The sequence below is a fragment of the Entelurus aequoreus genome, linkage group LG02 (genome assembly GCF_033978785.1).
Source record: "Entelurus aequoreus isolate RoL-2023_Sb linkage group LG02, RoL_Eaeq_v1.1, whole genome shotgun sequence".
NCBI classification, from domain to species: Eukaryota; Metazoa; Chordata; class Actinopteri; order Syngnathiformes; family Syngnathidae; genus Entelurus; species Entelurus aequoreus.
The window spans coordinates 27,140,048-27,155,470 of record NC_084732.1 but is presented as its reverse complement, the minus strand read 5'-3'; the positions used below and the strand labels follow the sequence as shown (position 1 = coordinate 27,155,470).

The 15,423-nt window shown below is 41.0% G+C and overlaps 1 protein-coding gene across 1 annotated transcript in view; it reads right to left on the bottom strand.

Moving 5' to 3' along the window:
- Positions 1-15,423, bottom strand: part of loxl1 (lysyl oxidase-like 1) — a 63,032-nt gene that overhangs the window by 39,129 nt on the left and 8,480 nt on the right. The window contains exon 2 of the mRNA XM_062024293.1: positions 900-1,008. Coding sequence (XP_061880277.1) covers positions 900-1,008 — 109 coding nt within the window. The remainder of the gene's footprint in view (positions 1-899; positions 1,009-15,423) is intronic.

The following is a 15,423-nucleotide window of genomic DNA, read 5'->3' as shown; positions in this document are numbered from 1 at the left end:
CACCATAATAATACTCATATGTTTAATGCGCCGACAATCCTTCAAGCGGTGCGGCTTCGTAGCTTACCAAAGTCCTACTCAAACAAATTGATAGATTTTTGAGCGCCGTGTTTAATGTTCTATATTTTCAATTGAACATTTAAAATGTTGGTGTTGTTTACTTGAGACATATTGCCATCATTGTGGCAATTTACACTTATCTTTTATGTTTAGCTGCCGTCTACTGGTCACACTTATCATTACACCATGTACCAAATAAAATAGCTTTGAGGTGGGTAAACTCAACCAAACTTATTCCGTACATCAGGCGCACCGGGTTATAAGGTGCACTGTCAAGTTTTGAGGGGAAACAAATATTTTAAGTGCGCCTTATTGTCCGGAAAATACGGTATGAAGCGCAATTTGTTCTGTCAACTTGACAACAATAGTTCTTCTGACTAAAACCCAACATTTTTTTTTAACAGTGTACATGCAGTGGTTAGATGGTCATTACCTGCAGTTCTACCGATCGATTGTGATGTCAATCAGTCGTCCTTCATCAAAGTAAACATCCACATCAGGTCATGTATTTAGCAAACAGTGCCCTAGTCAGTATTATACGGTCAAACATTGAATAGAATCTTTTAAGTACAGAAGTTAAATAAAAAAAATAGGCCGGTTAAGATCGTTATCCTTTTTAATCTTTTGTTTTGGTGTTGTTGTCTTGTTAAAGGTCATGGGTGTATCAAAGTTAAATGTCAACGTGCAATATAAAGGCTTGTGCAGTCTGCGGCGAGTGTCATTTCTTCGGCCAGATCCGATACCTAACCACGTTTGACTCAGAATAAGCTTGATATAAAGTCTACCTTTTTTTTTTTTTTTTTGGATATAAAGTCTACCTTTACCGCTGAAAGCATTACCTTGACAGACATTTCTCCTCGGCAGCGCAGCGAAGCGAGTACATGCGAGCTCTCTGAATGTACGTAGAAGCCTGGATGTAGTTCGGATCGGGAACCAGGTCGGGTAAACCTGGTGAAGACAGGAAGAAATTGTGTGTTTACCAAGATAACTGGAAGTACTTGGTTGTATACGACGGCAACATAAATTAGACTTAGACAAACTTTATTGATCCACAAGGGAAATTGTTCCACACAGTAGCTCAGTTACAAAGCATGGAAAGGGTAAGGATGGAAAGGATAATGCAGGTATAAAGTAGACTAAAAATGTACCATAGTAGCAATACAAAATATAATATATATGTAATATTTACATATTATATATACAGTATATAATATATACTGATGTATTATTTTATATTATAATTATACAGTATGTAATATATACAAAATATAACAAATCCCAATTACTATGTACAATAGTACAGTATATGAACCTGCTGCAGCAAAAAAAAAAAAAAAAAAAAAAAAAAGACATTTTGCATTTTTTGGCACATTTCCATCAACTGTTGTTTAAATAAAAGATCATAATTTCCTCAAAATTTAGCAAAGTTATAGCAAGTATTTTTACAAACACAGAACATTTCCACTTGATCCAAACAAAATTGTGGACTCGATACTGCGCACAAACACAATTGTAGGTGATAAATTATATATTACATATATAATATTAAATATTACAGGGGTGTCCAAGCCATTTGTGGCCCGCGACAAATGCTAAAGACAAAATAAACACGTCCTGGAATTAGAACATTACACAAAAAACTAAGAAAAAAGAAAACTGGTCCAACTCCCCCAAAATAGCTGAAGAGTAACGCATGTTTTTTGATGTCTACAAACTCCTTGCAAGATATTGTACATTTTTGGGTGTGCTATAGCCCTCAAAATTGTTTTATAATAATATTATTAGTTAAAAAATAAATGTAATATCTAAAGGGGATTAGATTAGGCAAGGCTAATTTATTGTATAGCAAAACTCGTACTTATACACATTTTTTACTGCTCTCTCCCCTCTCTAGATGAACTGTACAGTGTGAGGTGCCTCAAAAAGGCCCAAAACATCATAAGGGACCCATCTCACCCCGGACATAAACTTTTTGAACTGCTGCCCTCGGGCAGGAGATACAGGACGATAAAATGCCGGACAAACAGGTTCAAGAACACTTTCTACCCGAGAGCAACAGTGTCGCTGAACACAATCAATGCATAAAAAAGAATGACTGTGCATGTGAGCTGTGTGCTTGGTATTTATGTTTTTTATGTACCGGTATTTATTTTTATCTTAGTACCAATGTTCTTATGTTTCATCTATAAATGCGCACTAATGGGTTTGCTTGCAATTTCGTTGTACAATGAAAAATGACAATGAAGATCTATTATAGTATATTCTTATACACAAGGCAATTCAAAGTACTTTACAGATGTATATTCTTCCGCTTATCCAAAGTTGGGTCGCGGGGGCAGCAGCCTAAGCAGGTAAGCCCAGACTTCCCTCTCCCCAGCCACTTCGTCCAGCTCTTCCCAGGGGATCCCGAGGCGTTCCCAGGCCAGCCGGGAGACATAGTCTTCCCAATGTGTCCTGGGTCTTCCCCGTGGCCTCCTACCGGTCGGACGTGCCCTAAACACCTCTCTAGGGAAGCGTTCGGGGGACATCCTGATCAGATGCCCGAACCACCTCATCTGGCTCCTCTCGATGTGGAGGAGCAGCAGCTTTACTTTGAGTTCCTCCTGGATGACAGAGCTTCTCACCCAATCTCTAAGGGAGAGCCCCGCCACCCGGCGGAGGAAACTAATTTTGGCCGCTTGTACCCGTGATCTTGTCCTTTCGGTCATAACCCAAAGCTCATGACCATAGGTGAGGATGTGAACGTAGATAGACCGGTAAATTGAGAGCTTTGCCTTCCGGTTTAGCTCCTTCTTCACCACAACGGATCGATACAGCGTCCGCATTACTGAAGACGCCACACCGATCCACCTGTCGATCTCACGATACACTCTTCCCTCACTCGTGAACAAGACTCCGAGGTACTTGAACTCCTCCACTTGGGGCAAGATCTCCTCCCCAACACAGAGATGGCTCTCCACCCTTTTCCGGGCGAGAACCATGGACTCGGACTTGGAGGTCGAGGCCAATAAAATCATGAATTTAATAAAATCATCTTTTAAACAATCATAAATTAATAAACAATGTTTGTCACTTATAACACAAAAGCTAAGATGTGGATGTTTTGTTCAGGTAGGTTAGCATACATCATACTTGCCAACGCTACCGATTTTTCCTTGAGACTCCCGAATTTCAGTGCCCCTCCCCGGGACAACCCATCCATCCATCCATTTTCTACCGCTTGTCCCTTTTGGGGTCGCGGGGGGCGCTGGAGCCTATCTCAGCTGATTTGCTAGCGTCCTCTACAACCTGTCGTCGCGTCCGCTTTTTCTCCATACTAACAGTCACATGTTGTATGCGGTTTCTGCAGACACGCTGCAAGACATACTTGTTCAACAGCCATACAGGTCACACTGAGGGTGACCGTATAAACAACTTGAACACTGTTACAAATATGCGCCACACTGGGAACCCACACCAAACAAGAATGACAAACACATTTCGGGAGAACATCCGCACCGTAACACAACATAAACACAACAGAACAAATACCCAGAACCCCTTGCAGTACTAACTTTTCCGGGACGCTACAATAACAGCTCGAAGGGGAAGGGGTATGCTGCCTGCACCTCAACCCCCAAACCATGCCCCCAACACCCCCCCGCACCCCATCTCCCGAATTCGGAGGTCTCAAGGCAAGGCAACTATGGCATATATTGACCTATATTGTACTGGTTTTAATATCTTTCCTGTACAAATTGTATCAAAATATAGCAATTGACGCTGTAGTAAACCTTGGAATTGCAGCAAAACACATTTTGCGATATTCAACACTCTACTGCCGTCTGGCGACTAAAGTGGATGGTGAACCCCCCTAATTCGTCATGTTTCATGTGTCAGGTCAACCCTGACGAATGGGGTTATATGAATCCCCTTCCTACTATATGACGTTACTCGGCCCTCCAAAAATAATCTTGTTACGGTACGCGGCATAGGGAGCACCAATTTGAAAATATCGCCTTCTTCTTTGGAGTCGCTGTGTCCATCTTCTTTCATTGAGAGTCCAACATGTGATCCTGAAATCCACACCATATTCATCACCTGTTATTGCATGACTATTTATGGAGGATTGCAGGAAGATTAGTCGGTGGAACGGGGATGGCATGGCACGGTTGGGGGAGTGGCCATGCCAGCAACCTGAGGGTTCCTGGTTCGATTTCCAGCTTCTACCAACCTAGTCACGTCTGTTGTGTCCTTGAAGTGGTTGGGCCTTGCATGGCAGCTCCCGCCATCTGTGTGTGAATGTGTGTGTGAATGGGTGAAAGTGGAAATAGTGTCAAAGCGCTTTGAGTACCTTGAAGGTAGAAAAGCACTATACAAGTATAACTAGAGATGTCCGATAATGGCTTTTTTGCCCATATCCGATATTCTGATATTGTCCAACTCTTAATTACTGATTTCGATATCCGTTGAGGTGTGGGGGAGGGGGGGGTGTATATTGTAGCGTCCCGGAAGAGTTAGTGCTGCAAGGGGTTCTGGGTATTTGTTCTGTTGTGTTTATGTTGTGTTACGGTGCGGATGTTGTCCCGAAATGTGTTTGTCATTCTTGTTTGGTGTGGGTTCACAGTGTGGCGCATATTTGTAAGAGTGTTAAAGTTGTTTATACGGCCACCCTCAGTGTGACCTGTATGGCTGTTTACCAAGTATGCTTGCATTCACTTGTGTGTGTGAAAAGCCGTAGATATTGTGTGATTGGGCCGACAGCAAAGGCAGTGCCTTTAAGGCTTATTGGCGCTCTGTACTTCTCCCTACGTCCGTGTACACAGCGGCGTTTTACAAAGTCATACATTTTACTTTTTAAAACCGATATCGACCATTTTGAAACCAATACCGATAATTTCTGATATTACATTTTAAAGCATTTATCGCCCGATAATATCGGCAGTCCGATATTATCGGACATCCCTAAGAATAACCCTTTTTTTTAAAACTTTTATTCCCACAATTCACTGCCGGAGGGATTTATCTTATTTGATCTGATCCTTGATATCTGCAAACAGGCCTGAACGAAAAACTCGATTCCCTTATTTGTAAATCGAAACATTTAGAATTCCGACTAAATTGGAGGTCAACCAGCATCTGATGCGCATGTAATTCAACGTTATTTAACACAGATCATCTCCATGATCTTTCTGCTATTCAGCCCGACATTATCACATATTTGTCATCCATTTTTAAATCCCTGGCATTTATCGTAGCGCTGATGGATGGCATAAGGGGCAAACCGTGACGGGGTCAGCGGTTCAAAAATGGGTCGCGTTGCCGAAAGCCGTCGGCCACTAATTACTGTGCATTCTAGATGATTATCACGCTTTTCTAACGAGCTGCTCCATAGGCCTTTTTAGACTAAGGGTGATATCGGGGTGATGGTGCCAAAGGGTCACATTTGTGTAAAAATCATCCAAAACAGAGCAACGTAACACACTCATTCAGCCTCTAACTAACTGGAGCTTATTATTATTATTAGGGAAATGCGTTATGCAGAGGATGCTGTGCTGTCTTGGCTAATTTGATGTGATCTTCCCTGACTCGCATTTGAATATGAACCTGCCATTTAGGGTTAACCTTTAATAAAGTTTGCCCCGCTTTATGAGTTCCATCTTTGGGGGATAACGCTCAACTCGGAAACATAGACGCTAGTACCGGGGGGGCTTTATTGCCATTGAGACGATGTTTGTTGTACTTTGCTTACACAAGAGAAGAAAATAATGTGCGTGGTGGAAGAAAAACAACAGTAATCTCACGCTGGTGTTTGGGACACTGACCAAGTCTGAAAGATAGATTTTTATTCCCTGCCAGAAACTTCTTTATGTCTGACTTTATAATATGCTCATAAAACAATACAAGTAACAGGGAGACAGTTTTTATCCAAGAGGAGAGTGAGGGCAGCGATAATACAACAATGTAGAGACTGTGGACTATAACACAACAACAATGGAGCATCTTCTATATTTACTTCTTTAAGGAAATACTTTTTATCCAAATAGAGCCATGCCAAGCAAATTTGATTCATATATTTTTTTTTTACTTGTTACTAAAACGGCCATCTTTCATTTCCGTAATATCGCAAACATTTGTTCCATTTTGTCCACCACCGACGCTGAGATCATTATTCATGCGTTCGTTACATCTCGTCTCGATTACTGTAACGTATTATTTTCGGGTCTTCCTATGTCTAGCATTAAAAGATTACAGTTGGTACAAAATGCAGCTGCTAGACTTTTGACAAGAACAAGAAAGTTTGATCATATTACGCCTATACTGGCTCACCTGCACTGGCTTCATGTGCACTTAAGATGCGACTTTAAGGTTACACGGTCTAGCTCCATCCTATCTTGCCGATTGTATTGTACAATATGTCCCGGCAAGAAATCTGCGTTCAAAGAACTCCGGCTTATTAGTGATTCCCAGAGCCCAAAAAAAAGTCTGCGGGCTAAAGTTTTGACAAAATGGCGGCGCATGAGAATGCTGCGGCTCACTAATGCTCTTGGGAGTGTAGAGCGATTTGGCAAAAAACACCCGTCATTTCTGTCAATTTCATGGCTGGCTCAAAGCGTGAACACTCTGTGATCACATATGACCGACAGACAATTCTGGATGTGGATGGATCGGGTCGTTATAGACTGAAAGATGCATGTACGGTGGACCTCCTCGCTAGCATGGGAATACTTCGTGGGCTACATCGAGCGGCCTTTGTAGCAGCGGAGTCAAGTGCTAGCGGTGACCGCCAATGGAGACGACATAGGCGGTGCGAGCGGAAGCAGAAGCGGGGATGCCGAGCTGGGCTAACAACAAAGAGAAAAGCTAACCAAAGAAGCGTGGAGTCTCCGGGTAAGAAGCCATTTAAACTAGAACTAGCTGGCGTCAGGCTGGATGATCCCTGCACACATAGCAATTCTCTTAGAATAAAACACAACTCACATAATGTTTTTTCTTTTGTGACCATGTCAGAGGCAGACATACATTGTACTGAGGTAGCTAACTATGATGCGTTCAGTTTATCGCAACATCAAGCAAACAATCTGAATATCCCCGTCGTATCAATTCCTAGATATGGTCGAAACTATTTAAAGTGCAATACGCATAATAAACGCAACATTATTAATATTGCTACTTCGGATAATTTCAACAAACAATCCTCAAAACAGCCCACTACCTATAATATGGGCTTTTTAAACATAAGATCATTGTCTTCCAAAACGTTATTAGTTAATGAAGTCATTAGAGACAACAAACTTGACGTCGTTGGTCTCGCCGAGACCTGGCTCAAACCAGACGATTTTTTTGCGCTAAATGAAGCATCTCCTCCTGGCTATACCAATACACATATTGCCAGACCTCTTAAAAGGGGAGGGGGTGTCGCACTAATATACAATGAAAACTATAATCTTACACCTAACCTAAATAATAAATATAACTCGTTTGAGGTGCTCACTTTGAGGTTTGTCACACCGCTGCCTCTCCACCTGGCTGTTATCTACCGCCCCCCTGGGCCCTATTCGGACTTCATCAGTGAATTCTCAGAGTTTGTTGCCGATCTACTGACGCACGCCGACAATATAATCATAATGGGGGACTTTAATATCCATATGAATACCCCATCGGACCCTCCATGCGTGGCGCTCCAGACTATAATTGATAGCTGTGGTCTTACACAAATAATAAATGAACCCACGCATCGCAACGGTAATACGATAGATCTAGTGCTTGTCAGGGGTGTCACCACCTCTAAAGTTACGATACTCCCGTACACTAAAGTAATGTCCGACCATTACCTTATAAAATTCGAAGTTCTGACTCATTGTCAACAAACTAATAATAATAATAATAACTACTATAGCACCCGCAACATTAATGCTGCCACAACGACGACTCTTACTGACCTACTGCCTTCGGTAATAGCACCATTCCCAAATTATGTGGGCTCTATTGATAACCTCACTAACAACTTTAATGACGCCCTGCGCGACACCATTGATATTGTAGCACCGCTAAAGCTAAAAAGGGCCCCTAAAAGGCGTACCCCATGGTTTACAGAAGAAACTAAAGCCCAGAAATGATCATGTAGAAAGCTGGAACGCAAATGGCGTGCGACTAAACTTGAGGTTTTCCATCAAGGATGGTGTGATAGTTTAATAACTTATAAACGCATGCTTACCTCAGCTAAAGCTAAATATTACTCAAATCTCATCCACCTCAACAAAAATGATCCTAAATTTCTGTTTAGTACGGTAGCATCGCTAACCCAACAAGGGACTTCTCCCAGTAGCTCCACCCACTCAGCAGATGACTTTATGAATTTCTTTAATAAGAAAATTGAAGTCATTAGAAAAGAGATTAAAGACAAAGCATCTCAGCTACAACTGGGTTCTATTAACACAAATACGACTGTATATACGACGGACACTGCCCTCCAAAATAGTTTCTCTCTCTTTGATGAAATAACATTGGAGGAATTGTCAAAATGTGTAAATGGGACAAAACAAACAACATGTTTACTTGACCCAATTCCTGGGAAACTTATCAAGGAGCTTTTTGTATTATTAGGTCCATCAGTATTAAATATTATAAACTTATCACTTTCCTCTGGCACTGTTCCCCTAGCATTCAAAAAAGCGGTTATTCATCCTCTACTCAAAAGACCTAACCTCGATCCTGATCTCCTGGTAAACTACCGGCCGGTGTCCCACCTTCCGTTTATCTCGAAAATCCTCGAAAAAATTGTAGCACAGCAGCTAAATGAACACTTAGCGTCTAACAATCTCTGTGAACCTTTTCAATCCGGTTTCAGGGCAAATCACTCTACGGAGACAGCCCTCGCAAAAATGACTAATGATCTATTGCTAACGATGGATTCTGATGCTTCATCTATGTTGCTGCTTCTAGATCTTAGCGCCGCTTTCGATACTGTTGATCATAATATTTTATTAGAGCGTATCAAAACGCGTATTGGGATGACAGACTTAGCCTTGTCTTGGTTTAACTCTTATCTTACTGACAGGATGCAGTGTGTCTCCCATAACAATGTGACCTCGGACTATGTTAAGGTAACGTGCGGAGTTCCCCAGGGTTCGGTTCTTGGCCCTGCACTCTTTAGTATTTACATGCTGCCGCTAGGTGACATCATACGCAAATACGGTGTTAGCTTTCACTGTTATGCTGATGACACCCAACTCCAGAGGTGTGGACTCGAGTCACATGACTTGGACTCGAGTCAGACTCGAGTCATGAATTTGATGACTTTAGACTCGACTTGACAAAATGTAAAGAGACTTGCAACTCGACTTAGACTTTAACATCAATGACTTGTGACTTCACTTGGACTTGAGCCTTTTGACTTGACATGACTTGCTACTTTCCCCAAAACCCAAAGCTTAAAAAGTTATTTGGGAGCGCTCCGTATCTTTCATTTTGTACGTGTGTGTCTGTCTATCAGCGTGTGTGCTGCTTGTCAGCTGGTGCGCTGTCAGTACAACAGCCAATCAAATTAGTTATACGTTGTTTTCATCAGACAGCATTCATCCAATCAAATTGCAGGACAACCACCGAACAAGAGTTGTCAAACAATGCGGCAGAGAGAAACAATTATGCCAAAGTTGGTTTCGTTCGGGTATAAAAACTACGACTTGGTCAACAAAAAACGAATTGCGTATGCAAATCACGCAGTTCGAATATTACAGACGGAGACGCAACAACTTCCAACTTCCTTCGACATTTGAAGTTGCACAAAGAAGGGTAAGTTTTGAATGTAAGATAACGTTTATTGGCTAAGTAACATGACTTTTATTTGCTTTAAATCAGTGAGGCTGTAAACTCACTGCTAACGTTATAAACATAGACATGTTCTAAGGGTACGCAGCATCGAGCGCTACTGCCTACTGGCGCAGACGAGACGCGGGGCCGCCATCTTGGAGTGGTGATCCGCTCCACTCAGTGCAATTGATTTGGCAGGAGCAATGAACTGTCAGCGCATTTAATTCATTTTACCTCACTGAATACCACTGATTTTCACGCGGTTTTTTGTCATACGTGTAGCTATGATAACGGACACATGTTTTGGCAAGTTTTATTATTCATAGTTTGCTTAACAGTAATATAATATTCTTATACGCTATAAGTGACCAGACGTCCGAGATCAAAACTGGGAATATAATCCCAGAGAAGGGGGAAAAAACGGTAAGCTATTTTTAAATTGAAGAAACAATATGATTAGGTTATATATACATGCGTATATCCTACATAAACAATGTATGAATACATTAGATATCTATATATCTTAGGGACCTATAGACTGTATCTCTGTTGCTGCAGCAGCAGAGAGTTTATTCTGTCTTGACACTTTGTATTGATATTTTGTATTACATTCTTCCCTTAAATGATCATGTTTACAGTGATTGTTACGTATGTATTTTTTTATGTATGTCGCTTTGGATAAAAGCGTCTGCCAAATACTTAAACATATATAAACACCTGAAAGTCATTATACCAGCTAAAACCACCAATTTGTTTCACTACATTCAGAATAAAACCAAATGCTGTTTTACCCAACAATGTTAGTATTTGAATATTGTTACTTGAAGACTTATTCCTGGTTACAATTATACTGTTAAGAAAGTATTGTCTTATATTTTGCCTAAAATGAGAATGCATCATAATCAGTGGCGGCTGGTGAATTTTGTTTTAGGTGGGGCTGAAAGTTTGTAAACCAAACCCCTGTAGGGGCGTCATCCTCCCCCAGAAGATTTATTTGTGATTTTCACATACAAATATTGAAGATCTTTGCTCCTTCTCAACTCTGTGGTAATATTATTTTCATAAAATACAACCAATAGTATGTTAATGTTTGTTTTTGCAAATGTGTTTATTCTGTAAAGGAATGAGTTAAATGTTTAAAATTGTTTAAACTATTAAAATGACTGGTTAATAGTGCTATTATGAATTGCAATGTCAGCACTATTTTTTTTCCTGCAATTTCAAATGCACTTGTTTTAATAAATAAATACAGCGTTTTAAAAGCATACACAATCTGTGTAAAAATATTAGTCTGTGGTTAAAAGGACTTGAAAGGACTCGAAACTCAAAATGCAGGACTTGGGACTCGACTTGAGACTTTCCAGTCTTGACTTTGGACTTGACTCGGGACTTGCCTGTCTTGACTCGGGACTTGACTCGAGACTTGAGGGCAAAGACTTGAGACTTACTTGTGACTTGCAAAGCAATGACTTGGTCCCACCTCTGCCCAACTCTACATGCCCCTAAAGCTGACCAACACGCCGGATTGTAGTCAGCTGGAGGCGTGTCTTAATGAAATTAAACAATGGATGTCCGCTAACTTTTTGCAACTCAACGCTAAGAAAACGGAAATGCTGATTATTGGTCCTGCTCAACACCGACATCTATTTAAAAATACCACCTTAACATTTGACAACCAAACAATTAAACAAGGTGACTCTGTAAAGAATCTGGGTATTATCTTCGACCCAACTCTCTCGTTTGAGTCGCACATTAAAAGTGTTACTAAAACGGCCTTCTTTCATCTCCGTAATATCGCTAAAATTCGTCCCATTTTGTCCACAAGCGATGCTGAGATCATTATTCATGCGTTCGTTACATCTCGTCTCGATTACTGTAACGTTTTATTTTCGGACCTCCCTATGTCTAGCATTAAAAGATTACAGATGGTACAAAATGCGGCTGCTAGACTTTTGACAAAAACAAGAAAGTTTGATCATATTACGCCTATACTGGCTCACTTGCACTGGCTTCCTGTGCACCTAAGATGCGACTTTAAGGTTTTACTACTTACGTATAAAATACTACACAGTCAAGCTCCTGCCTATCTTGCCGATTGTATTGTACCATATGTCCCGGCAAGAAATCTGCGTTCAAAGAACTCCGGCTTATTAGTGATTCCCAGAACCCAAAAATAGTCTGCGGGCTATAGAGCGTTTTCTATTCGGGCTCCAATACTATGGAATGCCCTCCCGGTAAAAGTTAGAGATGCTACCTCAGTATAAGCATTTAAGTCTCATCTTAAAACTCCTTTGTATACTCTAGCCTTTAAATAGACTCCCTGTTTAGACCAGTTGATCTGCCGTTTCTTTTCTTTTCTTTTCTACTCTGCTCCAAACCCGGGGTGGACCGCTAGCCTGTTCATCAGATGGGGACATCTCTACGCTGCTGACCCGTCTCCACTCGAGATGGTTCCTGCTTGCCCCACTATGGACTGGACTCTCGCTGATGTGTTGGACTTTCACAATATTATGTCAGACTCACTCGACATCCATTGCTTTCGGTCTCCCCTAGAGGGGGGGGGGGGGGTTACCCACATATGCAGTCCTCTCCAAGGTTTGTGGCTTTGAGACACTCGTGATTTAGGGTTATATAAATAAACTTTGATTGATTGATTGATTAAATGTATAAATGGTGGCCTGGGACTGCATGAGTGCTGCCAGGACTAGCGATGCTGCAGTTCAGTGAGGCAAACATGAATTCAAAACATGCTCTGTGACATTGTAAAGAATTTCATGAACTATTTCTACAGTTGTGAAGATACAATGAGATAGTTACTGACATGTGAGAGGTATACACACAGCTTTAATGCGACAAGTAGTCATCATATTTGGAAAACAAACATTACACCTGACACTTAAAAATAATTTGGGAAATGTTTGGCTCTGTATTTTAGAGTTTAGTTTGGTAGTTTGAGGTGGCTGTGTGTCCCGGAGGCAAGCACGGCTTGCAGGGCTTCTGTGTATAGAGAATTGGCCGCAGGCTGGCACGGCTCCATGGAGGTGAGTGTTTGTCAATTACGCTGAAAATATGTTTCCCTTTTCCTCTCAATGACAGCATCTCAGTCACATTACGACAAGACAAGACTTTCCGTATTTAGATTCTGTTTTTAGCGAATATTGATTCCGTTCGCGATTCTGTTCACTTCTGCATACTGGGAAGTGGGGCGTTAAAAGAACGACTTTGATTGGCTGATCCACCGTGTTCTTTTTCATGCTTTGCAGCAGCGCCTGAATTAAAATGACAGTGTCATAACTACAACGGTCAGTTGGATAAAAAATGACTGATAGCAGTATCAATACTCAATACACATCCTTACTCGTAAGTGGAGGTACTACACACTAAACAATGTTGGGTTAAAACATAACCCAATTTCAACCCAACTGCTGGTTCAGAAAAAGACAAACACTTTATTTGAGTTATTTTAACTCAACATTTTCAGTGTATTTTTTTAACCCAACTTTTTCCGTTGAATTATTTAACCAAAAAGTTGAGTTATGATAACTTAATGTTGGGTTATTCCCAACCAAACTATTGGGTTGAATTATTTAACCCAAAAGTTGAGTTATGCTAAATCAATGTTGGTTGATTCATAACCCAACTATTGGGTTGAATGTATTTCACACAAAAGCTGAGTTATGCTCACTGCAATGTTGGGTTATTCCAGACCCAACTATTGGGTTGCGCAATTTAGCGCTCCTTGACCCAATAGTTGGTTAAAAATTATACATTTTACTGCTGGTTTGTCCTACTCCTTCCCAACTACTGGTCAAAATTATTTTTTTTCCATTAAAATATACTCAAAAGCAAGACATGAGTGACAGTTTTTTTACATGAATTGCCGTGTATGGTCATACGTGGATCTTTCTCCCAGGATCCAGACGGAACTCCGGAGGCAAGGTGCAGGTAAGGAAATTATTTCCATCCCATCCATCCATTTTCTACCACTTATCTCTTTTGGGGTCGCGGGGGGTGCTGGAGCCTATCTCAGCTCATACTTGCCAACCCTCCCGTTTTTAGCGGGATAATCCCGGTATTCAGCGCCTCTCCCGACAATCTCCCGGCAGAGATTTTCTCCCGACAAACTCCCGGTATTCAGCCGGAGCTGGAGGCCACATCCCCTCCAGCTCAATGCGGACCTGAGACTGAGTGGGGACAACCTGTTCTCACGTCCGCTTTCCCACAATATAAACAGCTTGCCTGCCCAATGACGTCATAACATCTAGGGCTTTTAGAGAGTAGAGTGCACAACTGCACACACAACAAGGAGACGAAGCAGAAGAACGAGGAAATTACAGACATGGCGATGCCGTCGACGAGCACGATGAAGAAATACGCTTGCAAGTTCCAAAACGAATGGAAACAAGAATTTCAGTTCATCCAGGACAGTTTGAAGGGGAAGGTGTATGTTGCCTGTAAATTTTGTAGAACAGACTTCTCCATTGAACACGGTGGCCGAAATTATATACTCATCATGAACGGAGAAGTTAAACAGGACAATACTGCCGTCTAATGGATAGCCACCGGAACACTGAAATTCAAGTATTTTTTTCTTTTTTCTATGTAAATAAAATAAATATATATATATATATATATATATATATATATATATATATATATATATATATATATATATATATATATATATATATATATATATATATATATATATATATATATATATATATATTTATAGCTAGAATTTACTGAAAGTCAAGTATTTCATATATATATATATATATATATATATATATATATATATATATATATATATATATATATATATATATATATATATATATATATATATATATATATGAAATATATATGAAATACACTAGTTGGTGAATTTTTGCTGTAAATAACCACGCCCCCAACCACGCCCCCTCCCCCCACCCCATACCCCCCACCTCCCGATATTGGAGGTCTCAAGGTTGGCAAGTATGTCTCAGCTACAAGCGGGCGGAAGGAGGGGTACACCCTAGACAAGTCGCCACCTCATCACAGGGCCAACACAGATAGACAGAAAACATTCGCACTCAGATTCACACACTAAGGACAATTTAGTGTTGCCAATCAACCTATCCCCAGGTGCATGTCTTTGGAAGTGGGAGGAAGCCGGAGTACCCGGAGGGAACCCACGCAGTCACGGGGATAACACGCAAACTCCACACAGAAAGATCCCGAGCGCAGGATCGAACCCAGGACCTTTGTATTGGGATTTATTGTCCATAAATCATGCGGGATACAAACAAAAGAGCACCAGCGTGCCGATAGCACGGGAAGCTAACGGAATAGCGAACAAGAAAAGCTTATCATGTAAACAGGCAAACAAAAAGGCGAAGCTTAGCTCAGGAATCAAATCAGTAGCCGTCGTAACTGTTGCGTGGAAGCAAATAAGAAAGCCAGACTGAGTGTGGCGAAAAGCAGGGAATAAGTAGTTCTCTGATTAGTGCCCTGGAGCAGGTGAGCGTCATGAACACTAATCAGAGGCAGGTGAAAACAATCTTCAGTCATGCCAAATAAAACACA